The sequence below is a fragment of the Mugil cephalus genome, chromosome 10, assembly GCF_022458985.1.
Source record: "Mugil cephalus isolate CIBA_MC_2020 chromosome 10, CIBA_Mcephalus_1.1, whole genome shotgun sequence".
NCBI lineage: Eukaryota > Metazoa > Chordata > Actinopteri > Mugiliformes > Mugilidae > Mugil > Mugil cephalus.
The window spans coordinates 1,702,541-1,718,185 of NC_061779.1; the positions used below are offsets into that span (position 1 = coordinate 1,702,541).

The 15,645-nt window shown below is 42.7% G+C and overlaps 1 protein-coding gene across 2 annotated transcripts in view; it reads right to left on the bottom strand.

Annotated features, from left to right (window-relative positions):
- Positions 1-1,261: 1,261 nt before the first annotated feature.
- The window catches only part of smpd3 (sphingomyelin phosphodiesterase 3), a 75,521-nt gene continuing 61,137 nt past the window's right edge, over positions 1,262-15,645 (bottom strand). For both annotated transcript variants that reach the window (XM_047597053.1, XM_047597054.1), the window contains 5 exons: positions 12,122-12,283; positions 11,449-11,538; positions 6,932-6,995; positions 5,803-5,971; positions 1,262-1,824 (listed from right to left, as the gene is read on the bottom strand). In XM_047597053.1, coding sequence (XP_047453009.1) covers positions 1,723-1,824; positions 5,803-5,971; positions 6,932-6,995; positions 11,449-11,538; positions 12,122-12,283 — 587 coding nt within the window. In that variant the 3' untranslated portion in view covers positions 1,262-1,722. The remainder of the gene's footprint in view (positions 1,825-5,802; positions 5,972-6,931; positions 6,996-11,448; positions 11,539-12,121; positions 12,284-15,645) is intronic.

Sequence of the window (15,645 nt, forward strand, 5' to 3'; positions counted from 1 at the left end):
GCGATATTTCTGAAATTTCAATACTACGGTTGAGCTTTGTTTCCATTGAAAGGTGTTTTATGAATGGGCTGAAACTCTCGTGAAGTCTGGTCTTGTGATATCAAAGTACTTCTCTTAAACTGACATGAGATGGACTTCAAATGAACCGGTCACATGACCCCCTGCGTCGTTTATAGAGACGCTGGTGACGGGGAAATACAAAAAAAAAGTGTTTCCATTGCACTTTTGAGATAAACTTTTATTTCGAGACGTCTGAAAAACCTCCTCATGAGAACGTAGAACAGTTTCAGCTTTAGATATTTGAGAGATTTTTCGAAATGCAGGCGTTTCTATTTCCAGTTTCTTATTGCGATATTTAGGTTTTTCACATTTCTTGGGAAAATGGAGGGAAACGCAGAAACTGCCTCTGCCTTTGCTCTCAGTCTGAACACACCTTCAGTTCGTGTTACACTTTCTGTAGCCGGGCTGCGTTTAATCTTTGGGACGAAGTTAAATTAAAAAAAACTACGTCCACAACAGAGGAATGAGGTCACAACATGGCTGTCCTGGTGGTGGTGGTGGTGGATTGGACGACCCACCCTGCAAAAAAAACACAAAGATTTCACGCTGCAGTTCACTTTATGCACCGACCAGACGTGCTAACACCTCAGCTAGTGCGACTGATTAGCTCGAAGAAGTCGCCTCCAAAACCGAAAGCCCCTCTGTACAAAGTGTGTGTTCATGTGGTGTGTTAAGCTGTCATCGGCCGCGTGGCGTCGCTCATGCACAAACGGCATCAAGCGTCTCAAGCCGCTATATTAATTAAAGTTGTAAACTGACGCCATTTCCCATCATGCATCAGCGATAAAAAGACGCACACTCCAAAGGAAAACAAAAACATGCTCGATGCATCAAACAGGCCCCGCCCCTCGTGTCCTTCTACAACACCTCTATATATATTTTTTCTTTTTTTTTTTAGAAACATATCATTAAAAGTATTAAACAGGCATTTAAACTCCCTATAAAAAGTAGTGTGGCGACAATAGAAATTATTTTTCTCCTCTTAGAAACTTTTTTTTGTTGTTTTTTTTTTAGAAAAGAAAGACACTTGTTGAGGTTCCTGGGAGCAGAGAGGTGAACAACCGATAGCCTTATTATCATTATCATTAATATTATTATTATTTTTCTTTTCTTTTTTTTGTTTTTTTTAAGGAAGGAGCACGACACGAGTGGACACAGGCGGTCAGTGTAAAGGCTTCACTTCTTCAATGGTTTCCTTTTGTACACAGTCACTAAACGACGAGGATCCGAACCGTCCCTGAAGGTAGAATGATTTAATAAAAAAACAAAAAAAAAAACAAAATCAAAAGAACATCATACGCAACACGACGGCTAAAACACATCAGATCAAAAGTGTGTGTGTTGGCTACATGAAACATATTAGAAAGAAAAACCCTCTGGATTCAGCTCGGCTCACGGACGAGCGTCGAGTCCGTCTCTTCAGTTTTGTATTCAGTGATCGTGTGTGATTTATCCAGGAAGATGCAAACGTTTCTCCCTCTTCCCCTCGAGCCGCCTCGTTTCTCCTCGTTTAATCCTCTGGTTCTGAGCCGTCCCTGGAATCCTCCTCGAGCAGCTCCCCGTCTGTAAACCCCACCTCCTCCTCCTCCTCCTCCTCCTCCTCCTCCTCCGCTGCTCCTCCATGGCAGTATGTTTCCTCTGACGTAAAGAAAACCTGTGGATCTAAGGCTCCTCTTCTCCGGTGGACACGGCCAGACGCATGGCCACGGACAGGTGGTCGGTGAGGCCGGCCAGCTGAGAGATGAAGCTGAACTCCTCGATCTCCTGGAGGAGGAACAAGAAGGAGGAGAAGAAGAGGAGATCATCATCATCATCATCACGAAACTAAACCTTCTGAGAGGAAAGGATAATGCTAATAGTAATAATGTATATTTATAAACAGCACTAGGCCGAGTTTAACCCTTTAAGACCTGAACATTCGTCTGCGCATAAATAAAGTTTACGGTATTTTAATTACCGTAACTCACAGATGGACAGATTTAAAAGTGTGGCTGAACACTGAAAAGTGTTGCCATTATGGTAATTTAATGAAAAAACTAAGTTAGTTCCACCCTTGAAATGTCACGAAGTTCTTCCAGACAAAAGCACAACGTCCCAGCGTTCAGCCGCACTTTGAATTTTGTCAATAGAGCAAAACATTGTGAGTTACGGTAATTAAAAAAACAGATGCTTTAACGTAACAGCAGCGAAACGTTCAGGCTGTAAAGGGTTAAAATAGAGCACATATAGCAGGTAGAGGGTCCACACTTCTAATCATAATCTAATCATCTCTCCATCTGTTTGGGTCCTTGGCCTGAAAATCACTGACGACCCCTGAACTACTCCCCTGACGTCACTGTTGTAGCATCATCACATGTCAGACTGTCCCATTATAATTTACACATTATTAAAACATGATGAAATATGTTCATGGTCATGAAATAAAAATGTGTCTCCCACTGCGTTTAAACTCAAAACACACAAAAATACTAAATGTTTCCTGACACGTTTCTGTTTCTTGTACTTTTCATAAATGATGATTTTGATGAGAAGAAACCGGTTTAATTGAGAATCACTGCAGAGAAGACTGAGCCGTGCAACACGTCGTCAGATTTAACTGAAACCTACAAACTATGTTGGGTTATTACTATTATAGTCTTATGATCAGTGCATCTCCTCCTGTCCGTCTTTATATATATATATAATAAAACTCGTACAGTTTCCTGAAGACGTTTCATCCGATTGTTTCCATAACAACCAGAACAGCCTCTATGCAAACAGCCACTAACAGTGGTAGAGACGCAATGCATGATGGGATATCCACCACCTGCAGAGTGACCCACCAGGTGGGCGCTACTTTTTTTGCAAATGCTTTATGGGAAATTTTGAGTTCCCTCAGTCTAGAATTTGATCACTAAGGTTTCAGACACCACAACAAAAGGTTGAGGAGATTCTGGGAGCGACAGAACGAAGACAGGAGGAAGAGGAGGAGACACTTCCTCTTTTTTCTCCTCCTCCTTCATCTCTTCTTGCTCCTCATCCTCCTCTTCCTTCCTTTTCCTCCTCCATCTTATCTTCTTCTCATCCTCCTTCTGTTCTATTTCCAGTAGATGCTCCTCTACATTGATCGTATCCGACCGTCTCGTTTTAATTAAGCGTTTCCATGGAAACCGCTCGGATGGACTCTCTCTCTCTCTCCGATCCGGTCTTTGTGTCACGTCACGTCCGGGTGGATTTATTTTAGTCGGGCTAACGTGTTAAGTTTTTTGCGGAAAGGTTCGTAATTCATCGCCCTTTTTTTTTTTGGGGAAGTTGAAACTGTTTTGATAAAGTTGTACAGCGGCTGTGAGTTCTAGTTTTCGAACTGAGAAAAACGTATCTAAAGTGTAAAAGCCTGTCGAGTCCGAATGTTTAATGTTTCTGAGTTTAAACAGGAGCGACTGTAGGTGAAATCCACCTGGACGATTATTCAAGGCTCAAGGTTCTTTTCTTTGCACATACAGGTGAAATTTGTCTCTCAGGGACAAACTTACATAAGAACATAAGAATATAAACATAGTGCAGAAGGCTAAAATGTGCAATAGAGTATGTGATATTTAAACCCCGAATTTGAATAAAATTCAAAATAGTTACACTATTCACGACATGTAAGTGCAAAAATAAATATTCTAAATAAACATGATTATAACATAAACAGTAACTTATCAGGAGACATTGTTACTATAATTACCAGGTATTTCTAGTTTCCTTTCTTCATATTAACGTCCTCTGGCTTTAACAACATGGTGACACATACTTAAAAGCCAAAGTGTGAATAAGTGAATGATGCAAACTGTTTTTGTTTTTTTACTTTGTGTTTTCACACCAAAAACTGAGCACTTCCTCTTTTCTTTTGCTGACATTTATCCACCAATGTTCTGGAAACATTAATGTTCAGCCAAAGATAAACTGAGAAAAATGGTTCATATCCATAAAAGTCAAGTCAGAACAGAAACTCGAAGCTGCTTCCAAACCTTTAAGTTTAGAAACGAGCCACTTCCCAAAAGTTGTTTGTTGTTGTGTTTTGACACGATCTTTGTCTTGTTCTCGAGTATAAATAATTATCTGTATGTCACATGATAATATCTGATAAAAAAGTTCTTCTTAGTTCTTGTTACAGTTTTAACTTGAGGAGCCAAAAGTGAATAAATACAAAAATAACACAAACAAATCATTAACATTTGCTGTTGCAGCTGAAAGGGACCAGACTCATCCACGATAAACAACATGTGACCAAACGTGTGGACGTCCCTGATGGAAGATAGGTACTTTCTCCCTCTCTCTCCTTTTTTCCCCGTAACTTCCACAAAAACCTCTGTCAATAATGCTGATTCACACAAACACAAACACAAAGAGAAGAGAAGAAGAACAAAAACAAACAAATACACGAGAAGTGATTTAAAGTGAAGAAGGAAGTAAATTCATCGCGTTACTGAATTTAGACACAAGATGGCGTCAGGTTTCTGAGTTTAATTGTTTCATCTATTATTTTTTATCAGACATTCCCCTGTTCTACTGCCTCAGAAAAATAAGCTTTAATGAGCGTCTCATTGTTGGGAGGTTAATAATAATAATAATAATAATAATAATAATAATAAAATGAGGAGGAGGAGGAGAAGGACGTGAAGGAAGAGGAGGAGGAAAAGATGGGCCATGATGGACAGGAGGAGAAGAAGGAAGAAGACAGGGAGGAGGAGAAGATGAGGAGAATAAGAAGTAGGATATGAGGGAAGGAGGAGGAGATAGAAGGAGGATGAGAAGAAGGAGAATAAATGGAAAGAGGAGGATGAGAAAGAGACAAGGAAAAGGACACGAAGGAGGAGAAGGAGTGGGAAGAAGTAGGACAATAAGAGTTTATTAGGATGAGTTACTATTAGCTAGGAGGCTAGGAGGAGCTACTATTAGCTGGGAGGCTAGGATGAGCTACTATTAGCTAGGAGGCTAGGAGGAGCTACTATTAGCTGGGAGGCTAGGAGGAGTTACTATTAGCTGGGAGGCTAGGAGGAGCTACTATTAGCTGGGAGGCTAGGAGGAGCTACTATTAGCTGGGAGGCTAGGAGGAGCTACTATTAGCTGGGAGGCTAGGATGAGTTACTATTAGCTGGGAGGCTAGGAGGAGTTACTATTAGCTGGGAGGCTAGGATGAGTTACTATTAGCTGGGAGGCTAGGATGAGTTACTATTAGCTAGGAGGCTAGGAGGAGCTACTATTAGCTGGGAGGCTAGGAGGAGCTACTATTAGCTGGGAGGCTAGGATGAGTTACTATTACCCGGGAAGCTAGGAGGAGCTACTATTAGCTGGGAGGCTAGGATGAGTTACTATTAGCTGGGAGGCTAGGATGAGTTACTATTACCCAGGAGGCTAAGAGGAGCTACTGTTAGCTGGGAGGCTAGGGGGAGCTACTATTAATTAGGAGGCTAGGATGAGTTACTATTAGCTAGGAGGCTATGATGAGTTACTATTAGCTAGGAGGCTAGGATGAGTTACTATTAGCTAGGAGGCTAGGAAACAAGGAAGAGCTGCTGTTATCTTGGAAGCTACTATTAGCTGGGATGAGCTACTATTAGCAATGAGGAGCAAGATAAAAGAGAGGACAATAAGAGTTTATTAGACTGAGACTGAACGGTTCTGTTATGTTAGATGGAAGTTGACTTTTCTTGTTGTGTTTCTGGACAACGCTGGAGTTGTTATTTCCAGCCTTGTGCTATTTAAACGGAGTCGTACCAGTTTCCAGTCCGGCTGCAGGCCCTCGTCGCTGTAGAGGATGTAGTCGATCCGGCGGCCGTTGCCCTTCAGCGGGATCTTCCTCCCCTTCTGGCTGCTGCCAGGACACTGACTCTTACTGGGGGGAAACACCAGGTACTCCTTCCTCCCCTCCTCATTCTCCATCACTCTGACGGAGACACACAGCACCAGTAATAAATACATGACAATAAAAACACAAACCAAGCACTTCAGGTCAAACCCTTGGCTTCAGGCGCCATCTTGTGGAAATGCTCAACAGGTGCAACACATTTGAATTAATCACAGTCTATCTATTGATGAAGATGACAAATACCAAAACAATGATTCAAGAAGCTATAAAGAGCTACGTTTAGCTAGGAGGCTAGGAACAGCTACTATTAGCTGGGAGGCTAGGAACAGCTACTATTAGCTAGGAGGCTAGGAACAGCTACTATTAGCTGGGAGGCTGGGAACAGCTACTATTAGCTGGGAGGCTAGGAACAGCTACTATTAGCTAGGAGGCTAGGAACAGCTACTATTAGCTGGGAGGCTAGGAACAGCTACTGTTAGCTAGAAGGCTATGAAGAGCTACTATTAGCTGGGAGGCTAGGAAGAGCTACTGTTAGCTAAGAAGAGCAAAGTAATAATTCATTCATCCCTGCCACATGATAATATCTGATAAGTTAAAGGGGGTTTCTTAGTTTTTGTTACTTTTTTAACTGGAGGAGCCACAAAATTAAAAACAAACAAACAAAAAAAACAAAAAACGAAAAAGGATTTAAGACCTTCCCTTCCCCATTCTCCACCTCTCTGATAGAGACACACTGTTCATGCCCACATTCAGAAGAATTCAAAATAAGTGACAATGAAAACACAAACCAAGGACTTCAGGTCAAACCCTTGGCTTCAGGCGCCATCTTGTGGAAATGCTCGACAGGTGCAACACATTTGGATTAATCATAAGAAAGATCCGTCAGGTTTTAGCGTTCCCCTTAATGATGGATGTCCTGTGTGTGTTTATGTAACGCCGTTTATGCTCAGGTGAAGCATGTCGGTGGACATGAATCACTGCAGCTTCCTGTAAGTGATGAGTTTCTGAGTGTGTGTCCAGTCACAGTGACTCACTCACTTTTGTAAACTTTCAGGTGAACTGACATCGTCGTCATAAAGGCCACTGGGATCCAGCAGAGTACCTGCAGAAAGACACATGGAAGTGAATTAATATTTAGAGAAAGAGAGACAGAAAGAGCTTAAGTAAACTCTGAGAAGTGATAAAACTAACATAGACTGCACATAAAAGAGATTAGTAATTTATGAATGGAGCGACCTTTCAGCCAATCAGAAAACAGTATTTCCCGTTGCCAGGTGAAATAACAGCAGCTAAGCTAAGTTCAAATCTTGAGAGCCCTGATACAAAAAGCGACTATTAGCTGTAGGTTAGCTGAAGAGCTATGATTGGCTAGGACGCTAGGAAGAGCTACTATTAGCTAGGAGGCTAGGAAGCGCTACTATTAGCCAGGATAAGCTACTATTAGCAAGAAGGAGAAAACATCAGCTGGGAGGCTAGGGAACAAGGAAGAGCAATTGTTAGCTTGGAAGCTAGGGAGAGCTAATATTAGCTAGGGATACAAGGAAAAGCTATTATTAGCTGGGACGCTAGGAAGACCTACTGTTAGCTAGGAGGCTAGGAAGAGCTACTGTTAGCTAGGAGGCTAGCTGGAAGCCTTCAGCCGGTTTATTGATCAAGATAGCAGTAGGTAGAGCTACTGATAGCTTGGAAGCTAGGAAGAGCTACTGTTATCAAGGAGGAGCAACCACTCGCTGGGAGGCTAGGAAGCAAGGGAGACCTACTGTTAGCTTGTAAGCTAGGGAGATCTACTATTAGCTAGGATGCTAGGTGGAGCTACCGTTAACAAGGAGGAGCAACCATTCGCTGGGAGGCTAGGAAACAAGGGAGAGCTACTGTTAGCTAGGAGGCTAGGAAGCTAGATAGAGCTATTATTAGCTGGGAGACTAGGGCGCTAGGAAGAACGACTACTAGCTAGGAATCCAGGAAGTGCTACCATTGACAAGGAGGAGCAACCATTCGCTGCAGGCTAGGAAACAAGGGAGTACTACTGTTAGCTTGAAATCTAGGGAGAGCTACTATTAGCTAAGAGACTAGGAAGAGCTACTGTTACCTAGGAGGCTAGCTGGAAGCCTTCAGCCGGTTTATTGATCAAGATAACAGTAGGTAGAGCTACTGTTAGGTTGGAAACTAGGAAGAGCTACTGTTATCAAGGAGGAGCAACCACTCGCTGGGAGGCTAGGACGCAAGGGAGACCTACTGTTAGCTTGTAAGCTAGGGAGAGAAACTATTAGCTGGGAAGCTAGGAAGCTAGGTAGAGCAACTATTAGCTAGGAGACAAGGAAGCTAGGAAGAAGGACTATTAGTTAGGAAGCTAGGTAGAGCTAACGTTAACAAGGAGGAGCAACCATTTGCTATAGGCTGGGAAAAAAGGGAGTGCTACTGTTAGTTTGTAAGCTAGGGAGATCTACTATTAGCTAGGAAGCTAGGTAGAGCTACCGTTAACAAGGAGGAGCAACCATTCGCTGGGAGGCTAGGAAACAAGGGAGAGCTACTATTAGCTAGGAGGCTAGGAAGCTAGGTAGAGCTATTATTAGCTGGGAGACTAGGGCGCTAGGAAGAACGCCTATTAGCTAGGAAGCCAGGAAGTGTTACCATTAACAAGGAGGAGCAACCATTCGCTGTAGGCTAGGAAACAAGGGAGCACTACTGTTAGCTTGAAAGCTAGGGAGAGCTACTATTAGCTAGGAGACTAGGGAGAGTTTCTTCTGAATGATGCTAATCAGTTGCTCTACAGTCTATTCATCCTAGATGATGGTGTTGTCGTGTGTTGTTTCCTGTCCTCCCGGCTAATAGTAGCTGGTTTAGTAACTGAGAATCTTTTTTTCCGAAGCCTGTTTATTGATCTAGATGCTTCCTGGTGCTCCCCCTCAGTGCGGCAACCGGCTTCTCGCTTTTAGCTACTCAGACCACAATGTACCGTCGTACGCCGGGGAAATATTAACAGCCACAGAGAGAGTGACGAGCACTCAGAGATGCTTCCGACAACAAGCCGTGGGCTGGATAATCTGTTTGAAATGCTCGGTATGAAGAGGGCGGCACTCTGAAGTTACTCCAGTCAAACTCGCAGCGTTGGGAGCTCTTATGTGAAAAGTAGGCGACCGATGCGCCGACAGCATTTCCCACAAGTCTGCGAGCCGGTTTTAGATGGCTGCTGAAATAAATCTGCTGGGCTGTCGGGAGGGCACGCACAGATGGGCCACAGCTTTCTGCTCGTTGTGGGTAAAATATAGATTTACACGATGCTTCCCACTTTCAGGTGGTGAACGCGACCTCAGCTTCTCTCGGGTGTCCTAAATCCTGACGTCACCACGGAGCCGTTAATAAATGTTCCTTCACACCAGTTTTGTCTTTCGCCTCTTAAAATACACCGTGGCCTCCACAGTTACTGTACTTGTTGTTTTTTCTTCTTCTTCTTCTTTTTTTTATTCTGCGGTTGTTTAATTTTCTTCCAGACCGGAAAGAGAAGACACAGCAGCTTTTCATTTTCACAGCTTCAGTCGTGTGAATCTGCTTCTGCTGCGCTTTAATTAACAAGTGGCCCCATGCTAGCTGGAATTACCATGAGATTTCAGGACAAAGAGCCCGACAGGTTAAAGGTAGAGGACTCAGAGTCTGACAACATCTGGCAGCCTCACCTCTTCCTTTGGCTTCCATTCAGTTCACTCTAATCTCCTTTGGATAAGCTTAATTAAATTGGATAATCTTCCTTCCTCTTTTCTTTCATTGATTCAATGATCTATTCATCTCCCACAGCAACTGTTAGCTGGGAGGCTAGGGAGGCAGGGAGAGCTCCTATTAGCTGGGGGTCTAGGATGAGCTACTATTAGCTAGGAAGAGCTGCTATATGCTGGGACGCTATGAAGAGCTACTATTACCTGGGAGGCTAGGAAGCTAGGAAGAGCTACGATTAGCTAGGAGTCTTGGAAGAGTTCCGACTAGCTAGAAAGCTAGGAAGGCCTGCTTTTAGCTAGAAGACTCATAAAAGCTACTGAAAGAGCTACTATTAACTAGGAAGCTAGGAAGAGCTACTATTAACTAGGAAGCTAGGAAGAGCTACTATTTACTAGGAGGCTAGGAAGAGCTACTCTTACCTAGGAAGAGCTACGATTAGCTAGGAGTCTTGGAAGAGTTCCGATTAGCTAGAAAGCTAGGAAGGCCTGCTTTTAGCTAGAAGGCCCGTAAAAGCTACTGAAAGAGCTACTATTAACTAGGACGCTAGGAAGAGCTACTATTAACTATGAGGCTAGGAAGAGCTACTGTTAACTAGGAGGCTGGGAAGCTAGGAAGCGCTACTGTTAGCTTGGAGGCTAGGAAGAACTACTGTTAACTGGGTTGCTAGGAAGAGTTACTATTAGCTACGGCCCTAGGAAGCTCTACTATTAGCTGGGACACTAGGAAGAACTACTGTTAGCTAGGAGGCTAGGAAGGGCTACTGTTAGCTAGGAAGCTAGGAAGAGCTACTGTTAGCTAGGAAGAGCTACTATTAGCTAGGATGCTGGGAAGAACTACTGTTAGCTGGGACGCTAGGAAGAGCTACTGTTAGCTGGACACTAGGAAGAGCCACTATTAGCTAGAGCGCTAGGAAGTGCTACTATTAGCTTGAAGACTAGGAAGAACTACTGTTAGCTAGGAAGCTAGGAAGAGCTACTGTTAGCTAGGAAAAGCTACTATTAGCTGGGATGCTAGGAAGAACTACTGTTCGCTGGACGCTAGGAAGAGCTACTGTTAGCTGGACACTAGGAAGAGCTACTGTTAGCTAGGAAAAGCTACTATTAGCTGGGATGCTAGGAAGAACTACTGTTAGTTCGGACGCTAGGAAGAGCCACTATTAGCTAGAGCGCTAGGAAGTGCTACTAGTAGCTAGGAGACTATATAGAACTACTGTTAGCTGGAAAGCTAAGAAGAGCTACCATTAGCTGGAAGCATTCACAGCCACTTTATTGATAAAGATGTTTTCCAGTCGTCTCCTTTAATGTTGAAACCAGCTGCTTTGAATTGTCAGCGTGTTTCAAAGCTTCTTCCTCTGTGAATCTCAGACGATCTACAGAGTCATCATCAGTCTGACAACATCTGACAACATGTGGCAGCCCTGGCTCACCTCCTCAGCTCATGTCCCGTTAGCTCTAATCTTCTTTGGATAAGAAGAAACGATGATGATCTTTCCTTCTCATTTTCTTTTCATGGATTCATTGATACATCCCCCGTCCTCCCGTCTAATAGCGGCCAAACGTTAAGATCTGCTCTCCGTCCAAATAAATAAATAAATAAATAAACCCTCCTCTAAATAAGCCCTTTCCTCCGTCCTGCCCACACCGTCCTGAAATAGCTCTGGCCTAAATAGCGCTTCACATCCAGACCAAAAACCCTCCAGTCTTTGCGTCACTAATGCCCATGAACCAGCCGCCTGTCCTGGCTGGATTTTAATTTAGAGCCAGATTACAGTCCCCTCTGCACGGACGCTGCATCGCGTCTCGGCGTAAGGTCAGCCAGCTGAAGAACACTGAGGAGTTTGTTACCCAGAGCCCACGGTTTGTCCTCCCCTGGCCCCAGGCGACACGGGTCCTTGTACTGAGTAAAAAGTGCATGCTGCTGCTCCAGCTTGTCCTCTGGAAAAAAAAACATACAAAAATAAACACACAAGTTTTTTTTAATTTTAAAACCAGGTGACAAACACTCGAGTTTTTTCATGATATTTAATAATGTCCCAACATTTCCACCAAACTGTACTTATTATTATTATTATTATTATTATAATTCACAGCACTTAGTTTCTTATTTTAAACTTGGTACGGTCTGTAAATGTGTTTTGTTTTTATCAGAACCGAAGCACACTTTGGATTACCGTAATTACACCAGCAGTTTCTGGGAGCTCAGACGTTTTACAGATAATATGGTGTCATTACGGTAATTCTACTCATTATTTAACTCTCATAACCTGCAGCAACATTTGACAATGAAAGTTCAAGTTTTTCTGACCTATTTATTGTCAAAATAAGCAAAAAAACAACAAAAAAACAACTCCAGGTTGACATTTTGAGGCTTAGTTACTTTTACTATTTCAGTATTACAGATCTGTCTTTTTAAACTCCCACCAGTCTTTGGCTGGTCCAGTTCATTCTTTAATCTTTCTTCTCGTACTTTATTCTGTTTTGCATGTCATGTTTGATGTCAACACATGAAAGGATGCACCTGAAGAGCAGTTGTCGAAGTTGAGGTCTCCCAGGACGACGTCGAAGGCCACCAGGTCCTCCAGGACTTTCTCCCCTTCGGGCGACTGAGACGACGTCTGGCGAAACTCCGCCCCCCACTGGAGGAGCAGGTCCAGCTGTTCACAGCGAACGGACGCATCACCTGGAGGGAAGCAGGAGGAGGTGCATGTTACGCCAGGGAGGAGGAGGAGGAGGAGGAGGAGGAGGAAGAGCAGAAGCTAGGAAGAGCCACTATTAGCTGCGATGCTAGGAAGAGCTAAGAGCTAAGAGGAGCAGAAGAAGGAGGAGGATAATAACAATAATAATAAGTGTGGAGACAAAGTATGAGGAGAAAAGGAGACGAAGGAGGAGTAAGATGATGAATAGGAATGAAAGAGGAGGAGGTCCATGTTACACCAGAGAGGAGGAGGAGGAGGAGGAGGAAGAGGATAAGACGTATAAGGAGAAAAGAAACAGGAGGAGGAAGAGAAGGAGGAGTATAAAAGGAGGGAAAAGGAGCAGAGGAAGGAGCGGGAGGAGATGAAGGAGCAGTAAAAGAGGAAGAATAAGAAATAGAATAAGAAATGAGGAGGAGGAGGAAGAGAAGAAGAGGGAGGAGAACAAGAAGTAGGAGGAGGAGGAGGACAATAATAATAAGTATGAGGAGAAAAAAAGAAGAAGCAGGAGGAGATGAAGGAGGAGTAAGATGATGAATAGACATCAAAGGAGGAGGAGGAAGAGAAGAAGAATAAGATGGAGGAGGAGTAAAAGAGGAAGGAGGATGAGGAGAATAATAAAAAGTATGAGGAGAAAAAAGAAGAAGAAGAAGAAATAGGAGGAGGAGGAGGAAGAATGACAGGAGGACCAAGTAGAAGAAGAAGAAGAAAGAGGAGAGGGAGAAGGAGGAGGACATGGAGGAGGAGGCTTGTTTCTCCTCCCGTCCTGAATGACGTCTCCGTGTTTCTGTTTCTCCTGGAAACTCCTCGACGTGACGTTCATTCGTTTATTTATTAGTGAAGGTTGCCACGGTTACCGCCTGATTATATATATATAAATATAAATACATATTTATTTATTTACCCTCTGATCATCAGTAGAGTCCACGTTAATGATCCTGCACATCTGCACTAACACCAGTTAATTAATTAATTAATTAATTCATTCATTCATTCATTCACCTTTATTCATTGTAGAGGGACGATTAATTAACATAAATGAATATTTTCAAAATAAAATGTAAATGACAGTGAAGGCGCTGGTTTCTATTGGCAGTTTGTTTGTGATGTTTCTGACATTCACTCGGTCCTGGAGCAGGAGGTGGCATCAGTGGATCTGATGGAGTGGCTGAAGGGAGGAGGAGGGAGGAGGGAGGAGGGATGGAGGGAGGAGGAGGGAGGAGGGATGGAGGGAGGAGGGAGGGAGGAGGGAGGAGGTGGCGGCGGGTGAGAGCATGAGAAAGAAATAACAGCTGAACATTGGAGAGTGTGAGAAACAAAGAGGTGTAAAGACTCTGGTGGTGAGTGGGCGGCTCTGGCTTTGACTACTCGCGGCTGAAGTACATGTGAAATGTAATTTTCTGCTGGATCTCAGCGAGAAGGACGGAGCCGTGTGGGCGTGTGTGTGCAGGAAAAGCAGGTTTATTTATTTCATATTTTATTTTTTATGTTGTTTTTTTATTTTTGCTTTTGTAACGCTACAAAAATTCTGCTCTAACAGACAAACCTGAACCAGAGACACATCCAGTCTTCACTGTTTAACTTCAAATCCACAACAATGAAACAGTTTTGGTTTGAGTCCATTTATTTATTTGTACTTATTTAATATTTTATTTTATATTTTTATCTCCAGTGTACAACCTTCTCTAAACCGCCTGCTGCTGCACATTTTCCAAATTTTCTGCTTTTACTTGACTATATTTATAAAGACACAATACATTTTATATGTGTTGCAGCCATAGAAAAAAATAATAGATGTGTTAAAGTGCCAGAGTTTCTGCAGACTGTGACCAGACAACAACACAGAGACGAGTTTACGACGATTTTAAGATGCCAAAATAAACTCTGGAGCCTCCAAATGAACTTAATGTACCAAGATACCAAGTAATAACCAGAGCCATATATTAGAGAGAGTCTGTCCAACCAGGGAACAGAGCGTCTGATCTGTCCCTCTATGCTGATTGGTTCTGAGCTGGTCACATGTTTCATGGGCGCCATGTTGGGTCCATCTAACCAATATTCACCCATAGAGAAGTGGCAATAACAGAGAATAAAGTTGGATTTAAAAGGTAAAATATGCCACAGTGCTCAGCCTACGGCTCCAGCACAGGATCAGGAAAACACGGAGGAAACTCCACCGTTTCCCCAGTGAACAAAAACAGAGAAAGTTATGGAGCAGAAGATTAAAAGGAAGAACTGGACGTCAGCTGGTTTCTCTCTATTATGTGATGAGGTAAATGTCAATGTCTCTCTTTGACGTTTGTTAAGATTTAATATAGAAAAATAAAGTCATACCATCATTAATGTGAACCTTGATCTCAGAAACACCACTTTACAAATGAATTAAGTTTGAAGCTAACCTAGCCTTATGCTAGCCTTATGCTAGCTAGTTATCTAGACTAAAGGCTTAGAAAAATAGCAGCTAGCGTCATATATACTATGAAACCCATGTGTACATGTAATTTATGTCCATGTAGACACATTTAACTGACACGTAACTTTACCTCAGTTACTACTAAGTTATTATGGCTAGCATGCTAATGCTATAATGCTAACACTAAATAACAGTGAGACTAGTTTAATAGTATTTCTAATTTTTCTGAGTAATTTGAACCTTTTAACAGTGATGGATGAAGACGGAGACTGAGGAGAAGGTAAACACAGCTCCATGACTGATGAGGTGATTGGGCTACAAAGTATTTTACAGCTCATTTAAGATATTTAAAGGAAGTAGACGCTGGGATATTTAAGTGAGGATCTTTTACATATTAATAACATTTATAGGAACGTTAATGGTGGAAATAAGACATTTATTTAAACATAGAGTTACACTGTAGAATCTAAGCTCTGATGTAGCAAACATGGCGCCATGGTTTGAGTTGGACAGACTCTCTCTAATATACGACTCCGTTTGGATTATTAGTGTTTTTTTTTTCCTTTGTGCAAACTCAGAGTTTATGTTTGGTTGGTTCTCCAACATTTAGAAGCTCTTTACTATCTGCATCAGTTATGCATCATGACTCTTTGCTCTGGAGCTGCTTCCTTTCAGAATAGAATCAGGTCTCCTTCTCCTTCTTCCCCCCTTTTTCTTTTATCCTCCCTTACTGACTTACCCCCCCCTCCTTTCTCCTCCCCCTCACCTCTGAAGGCTTCGCGTTAGATGTATCTTTAGAAACAGACCCGGTTTGCAGCTATTTTTAGCTCCGTGAGGATCCCAGAAATAGCAAAGCGAAGGGGTTTGAGTAAAAAATGAGGGTGGCATCGACCGGAGGCTTTAAATAGGGCTCTGACGCCTCAAACAGCTTGAGGC